At 41.6% G+C, this 26,177-nt stretch overlaps 1 protein-coding gene across 1 annotated transcript in view; it reads left to right on the forward strand.

Moving 5' to 3' along the window:
• Window positions 1–1,950: 1,950 nt before the first annotated feature.
• The window catches only part of PIWIL2 (piwi like RNA-mediated gene silencing 2), a 66,509-nt gene continuing 42,282 nt past the window's right edge, over window positions 1,951–26,177 (forward strand). Inside the window, exons 1-9 of the mRNA XM_047760511.1 lie at window positions 1,951–2,144; window positions 3,727–3,814; window positions 3,959–4,097; window positions 5,600–5,848; window positions 6,744–6,854; window positions 8,145–8,262; window positions 8,944–9,068; window positions 10,503–10,583; window positions 10,903–11,016. Of these exons, the coding sequence (XP_047616467.1) occupies window positions 1,953–2,144; window positions 3,727–3,814; window positions 3,959–4,097; window positions 5,600–5,848; window positions 6,744–6,854; window positions 8,145–8,262; window positions 8,944–9,068; window positions 10,503–10,583; window positions 10,903–11,016 (1,217 nt within the window). The 5' untranslated portion in view covers window positions 1,951–1,952. The remainder of the gene's footprint in view (window positions 2,145–3,726; window positions 3,815–3,958; window positions 4,098–5,599; window positions 5,849–6,743; window positions 6,855–8,144; window positions 8,263–8,943; window positions 9,069–10,502; window positions 10,584–10,902; window positions 11,017–26,177) is intronic.

A 26,177-nucleotide genomic window follows, 5' to 3' on the forward strand; every position in this document is an offset into this window, starting at 1 on the left:
CCAGAAATCTTGTAATTAGTAGGTGTTATAGTGCTTCTCAGTTTGTACCAGTTAGGCTCTTCCAGTGGTGTTGGGAAGGTGTGAACGAAAAGTCTAGGCTAACTGAAAAGGAGATTTAAGCAATTAAAGGGGAGAATTGTCTTTGAGGAAGGGAGGCACGTCTTCCTACTTTAGTGTAAAAGACAGTAGTTTATTTAAAAAGTTTTTGCCAGATCCTGAACTACCTCTGCCTGTAGTATAGATTTAGGAATTTTATGTCAGTTTTTTTTTTTCCTGCATGGCCTGATTTCTCTGAAGCTAGTATTTAAGACAGGCTTACAAAAGCTGTGAAGAGGCTTGTCAGTTAAAGATTCTTCAGGGATCGGGGGTGAGTGGGGGCAATGAAGGGCGCCCCTGAAAGAAAGAGTGCTAAAGTCTATAGATTAGAAAGTGTGGGTTGTTTGTTTGTTTTGCTTCTTAGGGCCGTACCCACAGCATATGGAGGTTTCAAGGCTAGGGGTCCATACGGAGCTACAGCGGCTCACCTAAGCCACAGCCACAGCAACATCAGGTCCAAGCCGAGCCGTGTCTGCATCCTCCACCACAGCTCACGGCAACACTGGATCCATTAACCCACTGAGTGAGCCCAGGGATCGAACCTGCAACTCATGGTTCCTAGTCGGGTTTGTTTCCACTGAGCCATGACAGGAACTCATAGAAAGTGGTTTTGAAGAGGCTTGGTGGATCTGAGATTTGAGGGGTGGGAAGAGCAGCATCCCTGGTTACCTTGGGGGGGAAAGGTGTTAAATGTCACCTGTCAGACTCACCAGGAATCATAGGCTCAAACCAAAAAGGCTTTGTACCTGGAGACCTCAGTTTTGGTAGAGTTTTAAAGAAGAGTTTTATAGAAAGGAATTGGATAAAGTTTTAGAGAAACAACTAAGGAATCGAGGAGATGGAGTAGTTTAATGTAAAAATAGACTGGAAGAAAAATTCAGACTCTGGTAGAAGAGAGGCCCAAACCAAAGCAAAACCCATAAATATTTATGGACAGAAAAATTTTATGATATGGTTATGTTAACGATAAACTTGCTTATAAAGCAAAATCATGCCCATATATGCCCTTTCGTAACTGGTGGTTAACTTACAGGACTGAGTTCTCTGAGAGGCTGTTTGGGTAAAAAAATATAAGTAAATTTAAGAGATTGTTGGTGGGTGAAGAGTGTTTAGAATAGAATAATCTGGGTTAAATAGAAGGTTTCGAAGTGAATATGATGTAAGAGGCTGGTTGTATCACTGATCTGATCCAAAGTAGCTTTTTTTTGGGGGGGGGGGCCACACCCATGGTATATAGAATTTCCTGGGCAAGGGGTCAAATTGGAGCTTCACCTGCTGGCCTGCAGCACAGCCACAGCAATAGAAGATCCAAGCCACATCTGCAATCTACGCTGCAGCTTGCGGCAGTGCAGGATGTTTAACACACTGAGCAAGGCCAGAGATCAAACTCACCTCCTCTCAGACACTGTGTTGGGTTCTTAACCCACTGAGCCACAATGTGAACTTTTTTTTTTGTTTTTTAAATGCTTCATGAGTCTGTGTTGAAGGAGAAGGAAACATAGGGCTCTTTAAAACTTTATTTATTTTTTCTCTTTTTGCCTTTTCTAGGGCTGCTTCCCACAGCATATGGAGGTTTCCATGCTAGGGGTCAAATCGGAGCTGTAGCCGCTGGCCTACACCAGAGCCACAGCAATGCGGGATCCGAGCCTTGTCTGTGACCTACACCACAGCTCACGGCAACGCCGGATCCTTAAACCGACTGAGCAAGGCCAGGGATCGAACCCACAACTTCATGGTTCCTAGTCGGATTTGTTAACCACTGCACCACGATGGGAACTCCATCTTTAAAACTTTACAAACGGCTAGCTGGTAATTAACCAGAACAGATTAACGCCTGTGTTCTCTGCAGCCTTTCAATGGATCCTGTTCGACCACCCTCCAGGGTCCTGTCTCCTGTGCACCCATCTCGCTCTGTGCGGATGCCAGGCTCTCGGCCACAAGCTCCAAAACCTTTGGACTCAGCTCTGGGTAGGGCAGGACCTTCAGGCAGAGGCCGTGTATTTGGAATGGGAGAAGAGCCAAGCCCACCGAGTGGGCCAACACAAAGGGTAACACCATGACTGCATGGATAGTAGTAGCATATGGCTTATTGTCAAATAGTGGGTTTCAAGGTACTTAGAAAACTGTGAAGCTCTATGCAAAAACAAGGGTTATTTTTTCCCCTTAACACGTAGGTGCATCTTCTGGGCATATATTTCAAATTTTAGAGTTGCGAGTCTAGAAAAAGTGCTCATAATGAATGCTAGATGGACTTGGGTAAATGCCTTAGTCCTCCAGCTTCTATAATTGTAAGTACATACATAAATAAGTGATAGATTTAAAGATACAACCTTTTCCTTTTTATTGTGTGTTTAGATTTCCACTCTGGGCTTGACTCTAAGGTGTTATCAACCCACTCTAACCTCTGAGGTCATAGTTAAGAATGGTTCTTTTCAGATGTTCTTTGCTCAGATTTTTTTTCCTCCGTCTTTTTAAGGCTGCACTTGTGGGCATATGGTGTTTCCCAGGCTAGGAGTGGAATTGGAACTGCAGTTGCCAGTCTACACCACAGCCATAGCAACGCAGGATCCGAGCCTCCTCTGCCACCTACACTACAGCTCACTGCAGCACTGGATCCTTAACCCACTGAGGGAGGTCAAGGATCAAACCTGCATCCTCATGGATACTCGTTGGGTTTATAACTTGCTGAGTTACAACGGGAACTCCTCTTTGCCCAAATCAAAAGGATCTTCAGCTATTGCTACAGCTGTATTTATACTTGCATGGATGTGCATTTTTAGTCTCTTAATTGTATAGTAATTTTAAGAATGATATTTGTCAATAATTAATAAACCTCAAAGAAAAAAGAGCAAATACAGGAAGGACCTAATAATGCAGTTATGACAATTTTTAGTAATGTTGACAGTGTCAAATAAATGTAATGTTATGTAAAAAAACATTGGTGACAGTATTCTAGTATTTTTACTCACATGGATTGAGTCCATATGTAGCAGCTGTGATTGGTGTAATGATAGTAAACTTTCAAGGCTGCTGCAGGCAAACAGTAGCAAGTTTTGTTTAGGTTGTTTGAAAAAAACGCAAATGATTTGTTTTTTGGAGAGATTTGTTAGTATGCTTGTTCCACTTCCTTAGGTGTACAGGAAATTAACTAGAAAAATTGAAAAGGTGATTCTGTGACTGTTGTTATACATCACATCATAGACTATATTTATGCTTAAAAACCTAATATGACATAGTTATAAATGTTTCGTATTTTTCCTTTTTTGGCTACACCTATGCCTTATGGAAATTACTGGGCAAGGGATCAAATCTGAGCCATGGCTGTGGCAGCACCAGATCATTAACCCTCTGTACCAGGCTGAGGATTGAACCCGCACTGCCACAGAGACAATGCCAGATCATTAACCTGTTGCACCACAGTGGGAACTCCAATTATAAGTTTTTTTAAAAGACTGTAAGTATTTAAACAGTTTTTATGAGATATTTTTATTCTTTGTTCTCATAGCATTTATAGAATTTGAAGTGGATGGATGATTTTTATTATTTACCAAGACTTTAAGAAAACCAACAGTATTTCTGGAGTTTTTAAACTACATCTTACAGTAACTTTATTCTTTGATTTTTCCGTAGGAATCTGTGGGTTTGGTCCCCATGTTCCAAGGACTGGGCCTTGAAACAGCATCCCAGACCTCTCTGAAACAGGAAATGCCTCCTTTAGGTATGTAGAAAGCTATCTCAAGAAAATGTGTTGTATGTATGATGGCTTTGTTCTTAAATTCATACAGTATATCTTCAGAAAAATTACATACTTTGCAAAATGTCCGGCTCATAGTTACAGCTAGGGTTTGATGCTTCTGTTTAGGTAGAGGCATTTTAGGTCGAGGCTTGTCTACCAGGGTGGCACGCAAGGACAAAGAAGAACCCCATCCCACTCTTCTGGATCCTTCAATGTTGGCAGCTGGGGATAGCAAGATGGCAGAGGCCTCTTTTGGTTGGAATAGGTGGGTAAAGTTGCCTTCTTGAATAGCCATCAAATTCGGGTGAAAAATCTGAGTCCAAAGAGAAACTCTAAAGAGGATTATATTACTTCACAGACAAACAATGCATGGTTTTATGTTAAGAACGGGTTCCGGGAGTTCCCGTCGTGGCGCAGTGGTTGACGGATCCGACTGGGAACCATGAGGTTGCGGGTTCGGTCCCTGTCCTTGCTCAGTGGGTTGGCGATCCGGCGTTGCCGTGAGCTGTGGTGTAGGTTGCAGACGCGGCTCGGATCCCGCGTTGCTGTGGCTCTGGCGTAGGCCGGTGGCTACAGCTCCAATTCAACCCCTAGCCTGGGAACCTCCATATGCCGCGGAATCGGCCCAAGAAATAGCAACAACAACAACAACAACAACAAAAAGACAAAAGACCAAAAAAAAAAAAAGAACGGGTTCCAAGAGGGAGTTCCCGTCGTGGTGCAGTGGTTAACAAATCCGACTAGGAACCATGAGGTTGCGGGTTCGATCCCTCCCCTTGCTCAGTGGGTTAAGGATCTGGCCAATGTTGCCATGAGCTGTGGTGTGGGTCGCAGATGCGGCTCAGATCTGGCGTTACTGTGGCTCTAGCATAGGCCAGCAGCTACAGCTCCAACTGGACCCCTAGCCCGGGAACCTCCATATGCCGTGGGAGTGGTTCAAGAAAAGGCAGAAAGACAAAAAAAAAAAAAAAGAAAAGAATGGGTTTCAAGAGTATTTAGCAGGTACCAATCCAGTTAGTCTTTGGACAAGGGTCAATAGTTCTCTACCGAATAGTTCATACTCCATTTGCCCTCTTTAAGAAGTCAGCCTGGAGTTCCCTGGTGGCTTGGCTAGTTAAGGATCTAGTGTTGTCTCTGCTGTGGCTCTGTTAGCTGTGGTGGTGAAGGTTCAGTCCCCGGCCTGGGAACTTCCACATGCCATGGGCTTGCCTCCCCCCTCCCCCAAAAAAAAGCCTGATGGTATTTTTTTTTTTTGTCTTTTTTGCTATTTCTTGGGTCGCTCCCACGGCATATGGAGGTTCCCATGCTAGGGGCCGAATCGGAGCTGTAGCCTCCTGCCTACGCCAGAGCCACAGCAACGCGGGATCCGAGCCGCGTATGCAACCTACACCACACAGCTCATGGCAACGCCGGATCGTTAACCCACTGAGCAAGGGCAGGGACCGAACCCTCAACCTCATGGTTCCTAGTCGGATTCGTTAACCACTGCGCCACAACGGGAACTCCCTGATGGTATTTTTTTTTAAAGCCAGGCGGGTCAAACTTCCACCTCAGTTTCTGCTGTTGGCTGTGAAAGTCAGTATTGATAGATTGATAGTAGTTGATAAATGAATCATGTGACATAGCCGATTTGGAGAGAATCCCAATGCTTGGCTCCTTTTTGCTGACTCCTCCAGGGAGAGAATGTAGATTTGGGGGACTCATTTCGATGGGCCATAGATAGAAATGTGATCAAGAAAGTCCTGACTTGCCTCTGCAACATTTCAGAATGCTTGGAAGAGGGAATTTGGATGCATCTTTATTACCTGTGGGAAGAGCAGGTCGTGGTATTGGCAGAGGAGTATACAAGCCTCTGAGTGCTCCCAGCCTGACTGGTGGTATTGGTAGAGGAGTGTACAAGGCTCCAGGCCTGACTTCTCCGGATCCCGCCCAGCTGTCATCTCCGTCACCCCTGCCTCCAGCACCACTGCACTCTCTGGATCACCCTCCACTTGGGACTGCAGAACACAAGGAAAAGTAAGTCAGGAGTGCTGCCTTCCCTGCTTGATGTTGACGTGGAAGAGGCTTTCTCATAGTATTGTCAACTCTGTTCTGTTGTGTCTAAAGTCCTCCCTGGATGGTAGGTACTGCAGGGTTGGGTTTTTTTCTTTTTTTTTTTCTTCTTTTTTTGGAAGTGGGGAGAACAACAGGGTGGTGGGACAATTCCTAATGAAGTGAAGTGGGGTTTGTTTATTTGTTTATTTATTTACTTTTTAGGGCCACACCCACAGTGTATGGAGGTTCCCCGGCTAGGGGTCAAATCAAAGCTGTAGCTGCTAGCCTATGCCACAGCCACAGCAACAGCAACATGGGATCTGAGCCGCATCTGCAACCTACACCACAGCTCACGGCAACTCCAGATCCTTAACCCACTGAGCAAGGCCAGGGATCGAACCTGCATCCTCATGGATGCTTGTTGGGCTCATTTCTACTGAGCCACCATGGGAACTCCTGAAATGGGGTTTATGGTGACAGTGTGTATCAGAGAATAAACATCCCCTTCTCAGCTCAGACATAGATACTTCGTTGTCATGTTGAAGATAAAGGATCTAGGACAAATATTCCAGCAGTTCGTCCACAGAACTAGTTCTTATCGTTCTTAGAGAGCCAACCTCATAGGATGACTTTGCTTCTCTAATTAGAGATTGCTAAGAATTTACCTTCTTGCTTTCAAAGCTTCTTTTTGTATGTCTGGGTTCCTGGTCTGTGTACCTGTAGGCGAAATGTGAGATACTACTTCCTCCAATCTATCTTTCTTTCTCCCCTCCTTTCCCCCTCCCCTTTCTTTTCGCTTGTATTTTTGTGGTACAGCGTTTTTTTCTTTGTTTTTGGTGTATGTGGGTACTTTTGTTTTTATTTTTTTATTTTCTAGAGAGATTCTTGTGAAGCAAGGATCAAAAGGAACACCTCAATATTTGGGATTAAACCTTATCAAAATACAGTGTCAAAATGAAGCAGTTTATCAATATCATGTGACTTTCAGGTATTCACAGCTTTTTTCTCCTGTTATTGTTCACTTTCTAGAGAGCAGTGATAAAATAGTTCCATAGGAATATAACTGAATTGTTCTTCTGTATAATTCCAGATGAATCTCTCCCTGCAATAATTCATATACACAAATGCTTCCAATAAATTTACAGTTACCTTTTTTTTTGTATTTAGCTATATTAGCGATTTAGATTTCAACACAAGTACCTTTTTTTTTTTTCTTTTTAGGGTGCACCTGCAGCATATGGAAATTCCCAGGCTACGGGTCCAGTTGGAGCTATAGCTGCCAGCCTACACCAAAGCAACAGCAACGCAGGATCCTAGTCACACTTGCAACCTACACCACAGCTCAAGGCAACGCCAGATCCTTTAACCCACTGAGGGAGGCCAGGGATTGAACTCACATCCTCATGGATACTAGTCAGGTTTGTTTCCACTGAGCCATAACAGGAACTCCCTGTATATTTTTAAAATGTGCTTTTCTAGAGCAGGGATTAGCAAAATGTGTTTTTTGTTTTTGTTTATGTTTGCTTTTCAGGGCTGCACCTGCGACATAAGAAGTTCCCAGGCTAGGGGTCGAAGTGGACCCCCTGCCACAGCTGATCCAAGTTGCGTCTGTGACCTACACCACAGCTCACGACACAACAGATTCCCGACCCACTGAGTGAGGCCAGGGATGGAACCCACATCCTCATGGATACTAGTCAGATTCGTTTTTGCTGTGCCGTGATGGAACTCCCTGGTTTTTTTTTTTTTTTGGCTACCCCTCAGAATATGGAGTTCCCCAACCAGGGATCTCATCTAAGCCACAGTTGTGACATGCATCCCGGCACTGCAGAGATGCCATAGATCCCATTGCACCACAGCAGGAAATCCCCATCTTCTGTTTTTGTGGTGAAATTTTGCTGGAACATAGCCATGCTCATTGTTTTTTTTCGGCTGTGGTGCTTTCGTGCTATGTGAACAGAGTTAAGCAGTTGCCATAGACATTGTATGGCCTATAAAATAGTAAAAGTATTTACTATTAGGCTGTTTCTAAAAATGTCTTCTGACCTTCTAGTCTAAACTCTCAAAGAAAGTACACTGACAGGCTAAGGTAATTGTGTTAGGGTTGTGGAATTATGAGTGGTTTTTATTTTCTGTATGCCAATATACTTTGGTCAGATGTATTTAAAATTTTTAATATGACCACTAGATGGAGTAGTAGTTACAAGTGACTGTGTCTCTAACAAATCTGCGTAGCTAGCTGCGTATTCAAATTGAAGTCCTCTTTATTATTTTTTAGCCCCAATGTGGAGTGCAAAAGAATGAGGTTTGGCATGTTGAGGGACCATCAAGCTGTCACCGGAAACACCACTGCTTTTGATGGATCCATTCTTTATCTGCCTGTTAAGCTTCAACAAGTGAGACCAAAAAGGAGATGCATTTTGGGATGAAACATAAGTATTCTGGTGCTTTGCTTGAGTAGTGGGAAATCATAGTGTGCCTGAGTGTTTGAATTGTACTTTCCTATTCTGAGAAGGTAGGCAGATTTATCCATAACAAAGAAATTGCAAACTGAGGAACTTTTACATTTGAATTCTTGTTTAACAAAATTTTTATTAGAGTATAGTTGACTTATAATGTTGTGTTAATTTCAGGTGTACAGCAAAGTGAATCATTTGTGCATATATCTATTCTTTTTTACACTCGAGTTCTTTCAGGAAGTCCCTTCTCACATAAGAGGAGTGGTTGGAGGGGGCACAGTCTTTAAGTCATTAGCCTACTGTGAGCCTCTTTTGCCTGGCAAAGCAATAAAGCTATTTTCTCTCCTTCACCTCCCCCCCCAAAAAGAAGTGGTTGGAAGCCCTTGACCTTCATGATAAAAGAGTAAAGATTTCAAATTCAAAAGGATCTTTTTTGCTAGTTCTCCATTGGGTTTCTCTTACCAGGTCCTAGTTGTCCTGCTGTGATTTTTGTCCAGTATACATAGCAAAGTAACAGACAAGAATAAAACATGTTTAAGATATTCTAGTGTTCTTGAACACTGATTGGGGTTTGGTAGTGTTGTCATTTCTTTTTACTTGCGTGTATTTATCTGTTAGGTTCTTGAGTTAAAAAGTCAAAGGAAAACTGACAGTGCCGAGATCACCATTAAGATTCAGTTGACAAAGATCCTGGAGCCCTGTTCTGACTTGTGCATTCCCTTCTACAATGTTGTTTTCCGTCGGTGAGAAACAGCTGAAGTCTTATTTTTATTTTTTTGTCTTTTTAGGGCCGCACCCGTGGCATATGGAGGTTCCCAAAGTAGGAGTCCAGTCAGAGCTGTAGCTGCCAGCCTACGCCACAGCCACAGCAACGCCAGATCTGAGCCGTGTCTGTGACCTACACAACTCATGGCAACACCGAATCCTTACCCCACTGAGGGAAGCCAGGAATCGAACCTGTGTGTGTCCTCATGGTTATTAGTCAGATTCATTTCTGCTGAGCCACGATGGGAACTCCATGTTTTATTTTTTTTTTTAACCTCAGTCTTGTATTTGTAACAAAGCTTTTCAAGAAGCATGGATGGTATTACACTATATTGCATATATAGATAACTTTGCAAACATTTAATAAATAAATGGATGACATTAAGGCTGAGTTGTTAAGAATTTATCTCAAGAATTTTCACCAGTCCTTTAAATTTTTGGATATAGGCAGCTCATAAATTTTCTAACTTTTCTGAAGACTCTCAAATTTTCATAAAACTGTTATTCCCGAAAATTAATTAGTTAATTTATTTATTTTTAGGGCTGCATGTGCAGCATATGGAAGTTCCCAGACTAGGGTTCGAATAGGAGCTGCAGCTGCCATCCTCTACCATAGCCACAGCCACAAAAGATTCGAGCCAAGTCTGCGACCTATACCACAGCTCATGGCAGCACTGGATCCTTAACTCAGAGTGAGGCCAGGGATCGAACCCACGTCTTTGTGGATACTAGTCAGGTTTATTACCACTAAGCCACAACTGGAACTCCCCAAACCACCTCTTTTGAAATGAAACACAGGAGTTCCCATCATAGCTTAGCAGAAATGAATCTTGACTAGTATCCATGAGGGTGCAGGTTCGGTCCCTGGCCTCACTCAGTGAGTTAAGGATCTGGCTTGGATCCCAAGTTGCTGTGGCTGTGGAGTAGACCAGCAACTGTAGGTCCCATTGGAGACCTCTCGCCTGGGAATTTCCTTATGCTGCTGGTGCAGCCATAAAAAGACCAAAAATAAAAAAAGAAACGAAACAACCTGATTTCTACTAGTAAGCTGAACTGCCAGGAACAAACATAACTTCCTATGCCAAACTAATATTTACAAATTTAGAAATGGACTCTATTGAGCTCTGTTTATTTCCTGGGAAAAAGTAATGTAAATTGAGCTTGCAAAGTCAACTTGATTTTTGGCTACCTAGTTAATAGAAAAAGCTGCAGTAGTTGCATATACCCCAAGATGAATGCTTTGGTGATTTTTATTTTTCTTTTGGCAAGAGTGTTCTTAACATAAAAGCTGTATTCTGCAAAGAGCATCAACATTTCTGCTCTTTCAGGTTTCCAAGGGAAAATGTAGCTAATAGCAGTAGAGCTTAATTTTTTTATTCTTCTAGAAAACCCATTCTTGTTCTTTATTTTAGGGTAATGAAACTTCTAGATATGACACTTGTGGGGAGAAACTTCTATGACCCTATACGTGTTATGGTACTACAGCAACACAGGTTGGTGGTGTTTTCCTCTTCCTTACTTGTGAATGTTCCGGAAAGAAATTTATCATTGTAATCACCATATTTAGGACAGAAATTTTAGCACTATTTATGTTAGTGAGTGTAATTTATGAATTAATTATCTTCCATTATTTAGTTTTTAGTAAGATCACAATGGTGTTGATTTAATTTAATTTGTTTCTTATTAGGGAGGGGCAGTAACTGTATTGCTTCAAATGTGGGCATGGGACTATCTGTGGTTGCTTCAGATGGGGACATGGGAATATCTGTGGTTCTTTTAGGACCCCAGGGTAAAGCCCACCTGTCTCTTCAGATTGCAGATCTGGCCAGGCTATGCGGCCAGCATCCGAAGGACAGATGGAGGCCTTTTCCTGCTAGCCGATGTCTCCCACAAGGTCATTCGGAATGATTCTGTGCTGGACATCATGTGAGTGAATGGTGGGATCTACCTTGAACAAGCTGACAATTTTTTTAAGAATTTCAGTAATAGCAGGTAATAAATACAGATTAGCCATTGTTCTGTTTGGGTTTTAAACTGTAGAATAGATTGAGAATGCTGAATATATGTTCTCTATTCCGTGAGTCCTACAAAGATAGGCCTCTGAGTGGAGACCTCTGCGCTTAGACCTCTCCTCACAGAGTTTGCATTGCAGTCAGGTGAGCTAAACAGTAAATAATAAACATGATAAGTAAATTGTATAGTATCGGTGATTTGGTTCAGGAGTTCTGTGGTGGCTCAGCAGATTAAGGATCCAGTGTTTTCACTGCTGTGATTCGATTGCTGCTGTGGCTTGGGTTCAGTCCCTGACCTGGGAACTTCTGTATGCTGTGGGCATAACCAAAGAAATCAAAAAAGATTTGGTTTAGGAGTTCCTGTTGTGGCTCAGCGGAAGTGAATCCGACTAGGAACCATGAGGTTGCGGGTTTGATCCGTGGCCTCCCTCAGTGGGTTAAGGATCTGATGTTGCTGTCAGCTGTGGTGTAGGTCGCAGACGAGGCTCGGATCCTGCATTGCTGTGGCTTGTGGTGTAGGCCAGCAACTGTAGCTCTGATTTGACCCCCAGCCTGGGAACCTCCATATGACATGGGTGTGGCCCTAAAAAGCAAAAAAAAAAAAAAGATTTGGTTTAATATACACACACCTTGAACTTTTGTTTAAATGTATTAATATACTAAATATTTATCATAGTAAATATAGATGTGTGTAATTTGTAGTGGCTACATGAAATCCTATCTTATGCATAAATCTGTGTGCTTATATGATTTTTTATTTTAGGCTGTGTACTTAGAAGTGGAATTACTTAATGAAAAGGCCAAACAGGGAGCTCCATCGTGGCCCAGCAGTTATCAAACCTGACTAGTATCCATGAGGTTGCAGGTACAATCCCTGGCCTCACTCAGTGGCTTAAGGATTTGGCATTGCCGTGAGCTATGGTGTAGGTTGCAGACACGGCTCAGGTCCCATGTTGCTCTGGTCATGGTGTAGGCTGGCAGCTGTAGCTCCAATTTGACCCCTAGCCTAGGAACCTCCCTATGCCATGGATGTGGCCCTAAAAAGACAAAAAAAGGGGAGTTCCCGTTGTGGATTAGTGACGAATCTGACTAGCCTCTATGAAGGCTTGGGTTCGATCTCTGCCCTCGTCAGTGGATTAAGATTAAGGATCTGGTGTTGCTGTGAGCTGTGGTATAGGTCACAGACGTGGTGCAGATCCCACATTGCTGTGGCAGTGGTGTAGGCCAGCAACTGCAGTTCCCATTCGACCCCTAGCCTGGGAACCTCTATATGCCACGGCCCTAAAAAAAGGACAAACAAAAAATATTTCAGTTTTCACTGTTGGTGAAACATAAGGCTGTGGCCAGGGAGTGACACAATGTGACTGAGTTATGAAAGGATCGCTCTTATTACTGTGCAGAGAACAGACTTGGTGAGAAAGGAGTAGAACTGGAGAGACCAGCCAGGAGGCCTTTGTAGTGATCCAGTAGAGAAATGGGGGTGGCAACAGTGGAGGTAGGAATGGTTGGGTTCTGGATCTATGGTGAAAGTAGTGCTCAGTTGATTTCCTGACTGGATGTGGGGTTGAGAAGGAGAGAGGTTGAGGATGACTTGGACTTTTTTGAGTGAATTTGTAATTGAGTAAATAAATTGAGTGAATTTATTCTGTCTGTCCTAGACTGTCTCTCTTTGATGACTGGCACCATGTCTCTTTCTCTCGTACGGTATATCCAAGACCTAGTTTATGCCTAGCTTTGTAATGGGTGTTTAAGACTGTTTATTAAGGAGTTCCTGTCGTGGCGCAGTGGAAGCGAATCTGACTAGGAACCATGAGATTGTGGGTTCGATCCCTGGCCTTGCTCAGTGGGTTAAGGATCCGGCGTTGTCATGAGCTGTGGTATAGGTCACAGGCGTGGCTTGGATCTGGCATTGCTGTGGCTGTGGTGTAGGCCAGTGGCTACAGCTCCGATTGGACCTGTTGCCTGGGAACCTCCATATGCTTCAGTTGCGGACCTAAAAATACTAAAGACAGAAAAACAAAAAGAATGTTTATTAAATAAGAATAGATTCTTCAGGGAGTTCCCTGGTGGCTCAGCCAGTTAAGGAGCTAGTGTTGTCACTGCTGTGGCACTGGTTTGATCCCTGGTGCAGGAACTTCTGCATGCTCTGGGCACAGCCAAAAAATTAGATATCTTTAGATTCACTCTTTCTTTCTTTATGGTTTCTGTCTTTTTCTGTTTAGAAAGGTCTACTTGTTTTATCTTTATTTCCAACGTTTCAAACTATCTGGACTTCATCTTGGTATGATGTTGGGATCATCATGATTGTCTTTGTACTGTTAAAAATTTTATTGAAAAACACTAAATCAATTATTTAGATTTAAATCACTATTGTATGTTAAAATACTTGGTTTTATTTCTGAATATTTCATTTTGAACCATTGGTTAAAACCAATGTGATTCAGGAATTCCCACCGTGGTGCAGCAGGTTAAGAATCTAGGGTTGTCTGCAGTGGCACAGGTTTAATCCTGGCCTAGCACAGTGGGTTAAGAATCCAGCATTGCCCCAGCTGTAGCATAAATTGCAGTTGCAGCTCGGATTAGATCCCAGGCCCAGGAACTTCCATCTGCCTCAGGAGCAGCCAAAAAAGAAAAACCAATTTGATACTGTTTTAATTATTGCAATTTATGGAGTTCCCGTCATGGCACAGTGGTTAATGAGGAAGGATATCCGACTAGGAACCATGAGGTTTTGGGTTTGATCCCTGGCCTCACTCAGTGGGTTAAGGATCCAGCGTTGCTAGGAGCTGTGGTATAGGTCACAGAAGCAGCTCAGATCCCGCGTTGCTGTGACTCTGGCATAGGCTGGCTGCTACAGCTCCAATTAGACTCCTAGCCTGGGAACCTCTGTATGCTGTGGGTGCAGCCCTAGAAAAGACAAAAAAAAAATTATTGCAGTTTTATTCGTTTTTAATATTTGTCGAGAAATTGTTTTTAGATTTTTTTTTTTGCTTTTTTTTAGGGTTACACCTGTGTTATATGGACTGGACGTTCCGAGGCTAGGGGTTGAATTGGAGCTGCAGCTGCTGGCCACAGCTACAGCTACAGCAATGTGGGATCTGAGCCGTGATTGTGACCTACATCACAGCTCACAACAATGCCAGATCCTTAACCCACTGAGCGAGGCCAGGGATCAAACCCACATCCTCATGGATACTAGTCGGATTTGTTTCCACTGCACCACAACAGGAACTCCTAGAATTTTTATACTGAATTTCACCTGCTTATTCTTTCATGTGAAACTTTTTGCCTTTTCTAGGGCCACTCCCATGGCATATGGAGGTTCCCAGGCTAGAGGTTCGATTGGAGCTGTAACTACCGACCTATACCACAGCAATGCTAGATCTGAGTCGTGTCTGCGACCTACACCACATGGCACTGCCGGATCCTTAACCCACTGAGCAAGGCCAGGGATGGAACCTGTCTCCTCATGGCTGCTAGTCGGATTCATTAACCACTCGGCCACGACGGGAATTCTGAAACTTTAAATAATTTAATTAAAATAAAGCAAATAATCAGTTGGCATTTTGTTGGCACTGGGGAGAGTGTTAAGTGAGGCTTCTGTTCTTTATGTTTTTTTTTAATTAGAAAAATTTTTTTGGAGTTCCCATTGTGGTGCATCGAAAATGAATCTGACTAGGAACCATGAGGTTGCGGGTTCGATCCCTGGCCTTGCTCAGTGGGTTAAGGATCTGGTATTGCCGTGAGCTGTGGTGTAGGCTGAAGACACAGCTCAGATCCCACGTTGCTGTGGCATAGGCCAACAGCTGTAGCTCCGATTGGATGCCTAGCTTGGGAACCTCGATGTGCTGCAAGTGTGGCCCTAAACAAAAAAAAAAGAAAAATTTTGTCTTTTTATAGCCACACCTGTGGCATATGGTATGTTCACTTTTTTATGGCCACACCTGTGGCATATGGTAAGTTCACAGACTAGGGGTCAAATCAGAGCTGAAGCTGCCAGCCTAGGCCACAGCCACAGCAACGTGGGATGCAAGCTGTATCTGACCTATAGTGCAGCTTGGAGCAAGGCCAGATCCTTAACCTACTGAGCGAAGCCAGGGATCAAACCTGCATCTTTGTGGATACTTGTCGGGTTCTTAACCACTGAGCCAAAACGGGAACTCTGAGATTTCTATTAAATGGCATGTGTTTTTATTTATTAGATTTTATTTATTTTTATTTTTGTCTTTTTAGGGCAGCATCCGTGGCCTATGGAGGTTCCCAGGCTAGGGGTCGAATCCGAGCTACAGCTGCTGACTTGTGCCATGGCCACAGCAACGTGAGGTCCGAGCTGAGTCTGCAACCTACACCACAGCTCACAACAATGCTGGATGCTTAACCCACTGAGCAAGGCCAGGGATTGAATCTGTGTCCTCATGGATCCTAGTCAGATTCGTTTCTGCTGAGCCACGGTGGGAACTCCTAAAATTTATTTTCATTGAAGTTCCACTTTTATTAAAGTTGTAGTCATATTATGACTACACAAAAGCTATATATAGATTAGCTGTGTGGTATGTACTGTGATTATTTTTGTTTTTTGCCCAGTTGCTTATCTTAGATATAAAAGTTACCTTTTTTTTTTTTTTTGGGTATATACAGTTTAATGAGTTTGGACATATGAACATACCTGTGATGTCATCAAAACATGTAAGAGAAAATAGATATATATACATCAACCGAGGTGTTTTGGGTTTTTTTTGTAATTTTATTTTTATTTTTTTTACAGAATAAAATACATATATTTAAACACAATTACATTCACACAGATTATTATATCATGGATCTGAAGAAACAGATTAAGTGGTTCCCTCTGGAGAAGTGGAATAGAAAATATGCTGAGACAAATAGGAAATTTATTCTATACTTTATTCCATTTCATATGGCTTTCACCTTTACTATTTAGTATTATCTATTACATTTCAATTTTTCTTTAAAAATTAGCATATTAAAATTGTGTATATTATGCAACTAAAATTTATAAAGAAGAAAGCCTTATATACCATTAAATGTTTTATATAGTATAATAAAAAGAATAACTTCACTGGTAAGAATAATGAAAATAATACACCCTCTGAAAATAAGTAAAATATAAAATGCATAAATTGGTTAAAAAACAGTGTAACTATAAAATATGTCCTCACAATTTGTTTACATCTTATTGATTCTTCAATATAGGTGAATCACCATTCTAGGTTATGTGATAAGACATTATAGCCCTTACATTGTACTGTGGAGAGAAATGGTTATTAATAATACAATTGTAGAACTGTATTATTGAATTATATAGTTGCATTATTTAATTATAATTATCATAAATTCTTTGATGGAGAGGAAATCAAAATCAGATCTAAGAAGACTACAACATTCCAAGAATGATGTCAAATGACCCCCTTCATGGTGGATTATGCACTTATTTACTATGAGATATATTTCTTCTCCAGAGATTCCTTGTTTGCATATCAATTGTAGATTTTTGGTTTGCAGGTATTCTGAAGTTTTGATATAAGAGTCTATATGTATATGAGATTGTTTTAAGTTGTTGTTCTCTTAATTGCAAGTTCATCTCCGGTGTCCTGCATTTGTACTCACCTCTTCTCATGATTTCTGATTTTGATGGTATAATTGTGCATGGATGATTTCGTATCTTTACTGTATATATACCTTGACCGGTGAGCCTTGTCCTTTGTGGTAGGTTTGTTTCCTGTGGCTGCCTTTTCTTTTCAGCCCAGAGAAGTTCCTTTAGTATTTGTTGTGAGGCCGGTTTAGTGTTGCTGAATTCTCTCTGCTTTTGCTTATCTGTGAAGGTTTTGCTTTCTCCTTCAAATCTCAATGAGAGCCTTGCTGGGTAGAGTCATCTTGGTTGGAGGTTTTTTCCTTTCATCACGTTAAGTATATCATGCCCCTCCCTTCTGGCCTGCAGAGTTTCTGCTGAAAAACCTGCCGATAAACTTATCAGGCCAGATTTTCCCAAAATGGCCACCTCCAGAGAAAGGCAGCTGCTGAATATTCCCGAGAGCTTTGCCTTCAATGTCCCTCCCTCACAACAAGCCACATTCACCCCTGTTTTCCCAGGATGTCCTCCAAGAACTGTGGAAAGGCTTGACCCAGATTCCTTGGTTGGCTTACTTCTTAAAGGGTCATGAAATAACTGTTTGCCAAATAAAGTTAGATTTCATATGTTGCTGTTAACTTCTCAATAAGGGTTTTAGCAACCCATTCCCACAGAATTCTATATCATCTGAATCTCTGTGAACACCTGCTGGAGTGGAGTGGTTTGTGGAGTGGTTGCTCTCGGGCAGGCTGACAGTTATTGTCTGGGGTTCCCCTGCACTGTGCAGGGGATTCCAATTCCCTCTACCACAAGTCTCCTATAGCTCCATCCCAAACTTCTTCTGTGGTTTACTTTCTTGTTTTGGTGTAGAATAATATCTTCTAGTATTTTCCAGAGGAAGAGTCCTTGCAAGAAGTGTTTCTGAGACCTTACAAGTTTGAAATGTCTTCATCTTAGTTTGATTGGGCATCAAATTCAAGGTTTGAGAAAATGTTCCCTCAGAATTTGAAAATCATATTTACATTGTCTTTTTTTTTTTTGCTTTTCTTAGGGCCGCACCCACAGCATGTGGACATTCCCTGGCTAGGGATCTAATTGGAGCCACAGCTGCCAGCCTACACCACAGCCCAGCCACGTCAGATCTGAGCTGAATCTGAGACCTACCCCACAGCTCACAGCAACTCTGGATCCTTAACCCACTGAGCAAGGCCAGGGATCAAACCCACATCCTCATGGATACCAGTCAGGTTCGTTAACCACTGAGCCACCATGGGAACTCATGAATACCTTATTTCTAAATTTTTCCACTTTTTCATTCTGTGAGTAAACAGCTACGTCCTACGCCATCATTATGTCTTTTTTACTTCATTTGTACCTTTTGGGCAGGCCCAGATCTTGCTTTTAATATTGCTTCATCCTTTTTTTTTTCATGTTTTATTTTCAGCTTTGATCTGTTAAATTCTATAGAAGTACTATACTTTTAAAAAATTTATGGAAAAAAATCATAAAATAAATTAAAAAGTAAAAAATTTTATGGCTTAGTAGTATATTTTTGTATTGGTAAGACAAATCTTTCTTTTTTTTTTTGTCTTTTCTATGGCCCCACCTGCAGCACATGGTGATTCCAGGCTAGGGGTCCAGCTGGAGCTGTAGCTGCTGGCCTACGCTAGAGCCACAGTAATGCCAGATCTGAGCCGCGTCTGCGACCCACACCACAGCTCACAGCAACGTTGGCCAGATCCTTAACCCACTGAGCAAGGCCAGGGATCGAACCCACAACCTCATGGTTTCTAGTTGGATTCGTTAACCACTGAGCCATGATGGGAACTCCAAGACAAATCCTTCTTCCTTGCCTTTATCGCCACTATCTTTCTCTTTGCTTTAACTGCTTTTCCCATTTATTTTCCAAGATTAATTTCAGAATATGTTTTTTGAGTTCTCCAAAAAATGTCACTGAAGTTTTGCTCCATTTTGTTTTTGCTTTCAGATTTGCTGTTGAGAAAATCTAAAGTTATTCAGATTTCTTTTTTTTTAAATTAAATTTATTTTTGTTGAGGTATAGTTGATTTACATTATTAGTTTCAGGTATACAGCAAAGCGATTCAAAATTTTTATAGATTATACTTCATTTAAAGTTACTATAAAATATTGGATATATTCCCTATGTTGTACAATATATCTTTGTAGCTTACTTGTTTTATACAGAGTAGTTTGGACCTCTTTGTTCCATACCCCTATCTTGCTCCTCCCCACTTCCCTCTACCCACTGGTAATCACTGGTTCTCTGTATCTATGGGTTTGTTTCTTTTTTGCTGTATTCACTAGTTTTAAATTTTAGATTCCACATATAAGCGATAGCATACAGTATTTGTCTTCTCTGATTTATTTCACTAAGCATAGTACTCTCCAGATCCATCCTTATTGTAGCAAATGGCAAAATTTCCTTCTTTTTTTATGGTTAAGTGGTAGTCCAGTGTGTTTGTGTATGTGTGTATCTCATTTCTTTATCCTTTCATCTGTTCATGGACACTTAGGCACTTAGGTACTTCCATATCTTGGCTATTGTAAATATTGCTGCCGTGAACTATGGAGTGCATGTATCTTTACAAATTGTTCTTTCTGTTAGATATATACCCAGGAGTGGAATTGCTGGATCATGTTTCGATTTTAGTTTTCTGAGGTACCTCAGTACTGTTTTCTTTAGAGGCTACACCAACTTACATTCTCACCAGCAGTGTGTAAATGTTCCCTTTTCTTCACATCCTTGCCAACACTTGTTATTTTTGGTCTTTTTGGTGATAGCCATTCCAGCAGGTGTGAGATGCTATCTCACTGTGGTTGTGATTTGCATTTCTCTGATCTCAGTGATGTTGAGCATCATTGCATGTGCCTATTAGCCATTTGCATGTCTTCTTTGGAAAAATATGTATCTATGTCTTCTGCCCATTTTTTAATTGGGTTGCTTGTTTTTGATATTGAGCTGTATGAGCTGTTTATATATTTTGGATATTAATCCCTTATCAGTCATTTCATTTGCAAATATTTTCTCCTGTCTTTTGGTTTTGTCTGTGGTTTCCTTGGTTGTGCAAAAGCTTTTAAGTTTAATTAGGTCTTATTTGTTTATTTTTGCTTTTGTTTCCTTGCCTTAGGAGACAGATCCAAAAAATATTGGTATGATTTATGTCAAAGACTGTTTTTTTTCTTCTAGGAATTTTATGGTTTATAGTCTTACATTTAGATCTTTAATTTATTCTGAGTTTATCTATTGTATATGTGTTGGAGGAGTGCTCTAATTTTATTTTTTTTTGTGTGTAGCTGCCAGTTTTCCTTGAATCACTTTTTAATAAGACTGTCTTTTTCCCACTGTATATTTGTCCCTCCTTTGTTATAGATTGGCCATAAGTGCATGACTTTTCTAGGCTGTCTATTCTTTTTTCCCCCTTTTTGGCCATCCTGCGGCATATCGAGTTCCAGGTCAGGGATCAGATCCGAGCTGCAGCTGCAATACATGCTACAGCTGTTATGCCAGATTCCTAACCCCACTGTGCTGGGCCAGGGGTCAAACCCATGTCACAGCAGTGACCAAGCTGCTGCGGGGACAGTGCCAAATCCTTAACTCATTGTACCACAAGGGAGCTCCTATATCATGTTGTGATAATTCTTGCCACAGCTCAGTTTTTCATTATTATTATATTTCTTATGCTGATCTGTGGTCAGTGATCTTTGATGTTATTATTGTAAAAATATTACAGCTTGCTGAAGGCTCAGATGGTGGTTATAATTTTTTTGTGTTTATCATTTTTAACAATGAAGTGGTTTTGGTGGGGTTTTTTTGTTTTTTTTTTTTGTTTTTTTTTTGTCTTTTTTAGGGCCACACACATGGCATATGGGAGTTCCCAGGCTAGGGGATGATTTGGAGCCATAGCTGCCAGCCTATGCCATAAACCACAGCATCCAAAATCTGAGCCACATCTTCGACCTCTGCCACAGCTTGCCACACCAGATCCTTAACCCACTCAGCAAGGCTGGGTGTCAAACCTGCATCCTCATGGATACTAGTTAGGTTCTTTACTGCTGAGCCATGATGGAAGCTCCCCCTTTACCCATTCTTTAATCAGGTTTTCTGGAGTTTTTTTGCTGTCGAGTTGCATGAGTTTATTATATATTTTGGATGTTAACCATTTGTCAGATATGTGATTTGCAACCGTTTTCTTCCACTCTGTAGATTATCTTTTCATTTTTTTTTGGTTTCCCTTGCTATGCCAAAGCTTTTTGGTTTGATGTAGTCCTACTTGTATAATTTTGCTTTTTTTGCCTTTGCTTTGGTATCAATGGATGTCACTTGTGAGTTGAGATTATAAAAAGACTGTGGCCCTCTGTCTTGGGTGCTTGCTCGGTTGCTGTCTCAGATCCATCATCCTAGGGAAACAGCCTACTAAAGTGAGCTTAGAATCAGATCCTCCTTCATTTGAGCCTTGAGATATCTGCAGCTTGGTTGACTCCTTGCTTGAGGCCTTGTGAAAGACCCTGAAACAGGCTTTCAACTAAGCTACACACCCAAAATACTGATGAGAAGATGAGTACGTGTGATCTTTTTTAACAGCTTTATTAGGACACAATTCATACACCATATAATTCACCCATTTCAATTATGGCTTAATATTCTTCACATAGTTGTATATCTGTAAGTTCAATCAATTTTAGAACATATTCACAGTTTTTTTTTTAATTTTTTTTTAAATTTATTTATTTTTTTGTCGTTTTGCCTTTTCTTGGGCCGCTCCCGCGGCATATGGAGGTTCCCAGGCTAGGGGTCTAATAGCAGCTGTAGCCGCCAGCCTACACCAGAGCCAACAGTAACACCGGATCCAAGCCGCACCTGCAACCTACACCACAGCTCACGGCAACGCTGGATGGTTAACCCACTGAGCAAGGGCAGGGATCAAACCCGCAACTTCATGGTTCCTAGTCGGATTCGTTAACCACTGCGCCACGACGGGAACTCCCATATTCACAGTCTTAAAAAAAAATCCTGCACCCTTTAGCCCTCACTTCCCAGTTCTGTAGGCAAACACTTAATATACTGTCTATAGATTGGCCTCTTCTGGAATTTACAAATAAATATAATCATATAATGTATGTGTGATAATCTTTCACTTGGCAGGTTTTCAGGGTTCATCCATGAGGTAGCATATATCAGTACTTCATTGATTTTTTTTTTCCCTGTCTTTTTAGGGCTGTACCTGTGCATATGAAGGTTCCCTGGCTAGGGGTCAAATCGTAGCTATAACTACCGGCCTACACCAGCAGTGCCGTATCCTTAACCCACTGAGTAAGGCCAGGGATCAAACCTGCCTCCTCATGAATGCTAGACAGATTTGTTACCACTGGGCCATGATGGGAAGTCCAGTGTTGGGTTTTTTAAGAGATTAACAACGCTGACAAACCTTTAGCTAGACTACCTATGAAAAAAGGAGACTAAGATTGCTAAAATCAGGAATGAAAGAGAGGACGTGCTACTGGCCTCATAGAAATGAAAAGGATTATAAGAGAACACTTTAAACAACAGTATGCCAACAAATTATTCCCCTTAAATGAATTAATTCCTATAAAGATACAAATTATAAAAACTGACTCAAAAATAAATAAAAAATCTGAATAAACCCCTAACAAGTAAAGATACTGAATTAGTAATTATAAACTACAAAGAAAATCCCAACCCCAGATGGCTTTGTTGTTGAATTTCTACCATTCATTCAACAAAAATGATTACCAATCCTTCACAACTCTTCCAAAAAATGGAATAGGGAGGGAATATGTTCAATATCACCCAGATATCAAAACCAGACAAAGGCATCTCAAGAAAAGTACAAACCAATATTTTTTATGAATAGAAACACAAAAATTCTCATCAAAGTACAAGCAAACCTCCCCGTCATGGCGCAGTGGAAACGAATCCAACTAGGAACCACGAGGTTGCCAGTTCAATCCCTGGCCTCGCTCAGTGGGTTAAGGATCCAGCATTGCTGTGAGCTGTGTGTAGGTCACAGGCACAGCTCAGATCCCATGTGGCTTGTGACTGTGGTGTAGGCCAGCAGCTGTAGCTCTGATTCAACCCCTAGCCTGGGAACCTCTATATGCTGCAAGTGCAGCCCTAAAAAGCAAAAAACAAACAAAAAAAAAAACAAAGTAAAGCAAACCAGATCTAGCAACATAAGAAAATAATTATACAACAAGAGCAAGTGAGATTTACCCAGAAATGCAAGGTTGATTTAACATCCAAAAAATCAATTTATAAATCAGATCATGCAGCACTGTTCACAACAGCCAAGACATGTAAACCACCGAAATGACCAGACAGATGAACAGGTTAAGAAGATGTGGTATATATACACAATAGCATGTTACTCAGCCATAAAAAAGAACAAAATAATGCCATATGCACCAACATGGATATAACTAGAAACTCTCATACTAAGTGAAGTAAGCCAGAAAGACAAATACCATATGATATCACTTATATTTGGAATCTAATATGTGGCACAAATCAATCTATCTACAGAAAAGAAACTCAGGGACTTGGAGAACAGACTTGTGGTTGTGGGTTACCAAGAGGGAGAGGGAGGGAGTAGAAGGGACTGGGAGTTTGGGGTTAGTAGGTGCATAGTATTATATTTGGAGTGGATAAGCAATGAGGTCTTGCTTATAGCACAGGGAACTGTATCTAGTCACTTGTGATGAAACATGATCGAGAATAATGTGAGAAAAAGTATATGTGTGTGTGTATGACTGGGTTACTTTGCTGAACAGCAGAAATTGACAGAACATTGTAAATCAACTATAATAAAAATCTTTTAAAAAATCAGATCAGTTTTTAATGTGACATCTTATAGACTCAGGATTCAACAAAATCCAGTAGACTTTCATGATAAATAACACTCAACAAACTAAGAATAAAAGGATATCCCTCAGCTTGATAAAGGGCACCTTCAGAAACCCATAACCAACATCATACTTAAAGATGAAAGACTAGAACAGGGAAAAGGATGTCTACTCTCACAACTTCCATTCAGCATTGAACCTAGAGGTTCTAGCAACAAGAAGAAAAATAAAAAATACCCAGTTGAGGAGTTCCCGTTGGGGTGCAGGTGGAAATGAACCTGACTAGGAACCGTGAGATTGTGCGTTTGATCCCTGGCCTTGCTTAGTGGGTTAAGGATCTGGCATTGCTGTGAGCTGTGGTGTAGGTCACACACATAGCTCGGATCCCACGTTGCTGTGGCATAGGCCGGCAGCTGTAGCTCCAATTTGACCCATAGCCTGGGAACCTCCATATGCCCTAGGTGCGGTCCTAAAAAGCAAAAAAAACCCCACCCAATTGAAAAGTAGAAAAATCTCTTATTTTCAAATGATAGGATCTCTTATACAGAAAATTGCAAGGTATCCATGACAAAACTATCAGAGCAAATGAGTTCAGACATGTTGCAGGATATAAGACCAATACACAAAAATCAATTGTATTTCTATACCCTTGCAATGAACAATTCAAAATGAAATTTTAAAATTCAGTTTACAAAGTCATCAGAAAGTGTAAAATACTTAGGATAAATGTGAAACACATACTCTGAAACTACATTGTTGAATGGAATTAAAGAGGATTTAAGTAAATGGGAAAACTTGTGCTCATAGATCAGGAGACTTAAAATTGTTAAGGTAACTCTTCAAATTAAGCTGGAGGTTCAACACATTCCTATCAGGATTCCAGTCGACATACGGGTAGTTTGACAAGCTGATTCTAAAAATCAAAGTGAGGGAGCTCCTATCATGGCTCAGAGGAAACGAATCCAAAACCAGGAACCATGAGGTTTCGGGTTTTATCCCTGGCCTCGCTCATTGGTTTGGGGATCTGGCGTTGCCATGATCTGTGGTGTAGGTCACAGATGTGGCTCGGATCTGGTGTTGCTTTTGGCTGTGGCATAGTCTCTGATTGGACTATCCCTAGCCTGGGAACCTACCATGTGCCAAGGGTGCGGCCCTAAAAAGAAAAAAAAAGTGAGTTGCAAGAAATCAAAAAGTATCAAAGCAATCTTGAAAAAGGAAAGGTTGTGGGAGTTCCTGTTGTGGCACAGCGGCAATGAATCTGACTGGTATCCATGAGGATGTGGGTTCGATCCTTGGCCTTGCTCAGTGGGTCATTGATCCATTGTTGCTGCAAGATGTGGTGTAGGTCGCAGATGGGGCTTGGATCCTGCATTGCTATGGCTGTGGTTGTGGATGGTAGCTGTAGCTGATTTGACCCCTAGCCTGGGAACTTCCATATGCCATGGGTGCAGTTAAAAAAATAAAAAAATAAATAAATAAATAGAAAGACATATTTTCCAGTTTCAAAAACAATACAGGGAGTTCTTGTTGTGGCTTAGCGATAACTAACCTGACTAGGATCCATGAGGATGTGGGTTCAATCCCTGGCCTCCCTCAGTGGCTGAAGGATCCTGTGTCGCCGTGACCTGTGGTGTAGGTTGTGGATGCAACTCGGATCTGGCATTGCTATGGCTGTGGCGTAGGCTTGCAGCTGTAGCTCCAGTTCTACCCCTAGCCTGGGAACTTCCATATGCCTCTGGCGAGGCCTTAAAAAAAAACCACAAAGCTTACAGTAACAGTAATGAGATGTGACACTGGATAAAAGAGTCATGTAGACCAATGGAACAGAACTGAAAAGTCCGCAGATAACCCTGTGTTGGACTGATTTTTTTTCTCTCCCTCTGTATGTTTTTTTGTTTTTGTTTTTTCATTCTTTTTGACCGCCCTGCGGCATATGGAGTTTTGGCTAGGGATCAGATCTCAGCCGCAATTGTGACCTATACCGGCCAGGGATTGAACCTGCATCCGGGCAGTACAGAGACACCGCCAATCCTGTTGCATCACAGCAAGAACAAAGTTTTTTCTTTATTTTTTGAACCGATTTTCAACAAGGGTGACAACATTCAGCGAAGTTACGAATAATCTTTTTGATAAATGTTTCTGAGATAACTGGATGTATCTACATGCAAAAGAATGAAGTTGTACCCATACTTCACATCACACACAAAAATTTATTCAAAATAGGGAGTTCCGGAGTTCCCGTTGTGGTGCAGTGGTTAACGAATCCGACTAGGAACCATGAGGTTGCAGGTTCGATCCCTGCCCTTGCTCAGTGGGTTAACGATCCGGCGTTGCCGTGAGCTGTGGTGTAGGTTGCAGACGCGGCTCGGATCACGAGTTGCTGTGGCTGTGGCGTAGGCCAGCGGCTCCAGCTCCGATTTGACCCCTAGCCTGGGAACCTCCATATGCCGCAGAAGCGGCCAAAAGAAATAGCAAAAAAAACCCCAGCAATTTCCTTTGTAGTGCAGTGGGTTAAGGATTCGGCAGCTCAGGAGTTGCTGTTTGTGATGCAGGTTCAATCCCTGCATCACAGGGACGTCCACATTCAGCGGGCACAGCCAAAG

This window comes from Phacochoerus africanus, chromosome 15, assembly GCF_016906955.1.
Source record: "Phacochoerus africanus isolate WHEZ1 chromosome 15, ROS_Pafr_v1, whole genome shotgun sequence".
In the NCBI taxonomy this organism is placed as follows: domain Eukaryota; kingdom Metazoa; phylum Chordata; class Mammalia; order Artiodactyla; family Suidae; genus Phacochoerus; species Phacochoerus africanus.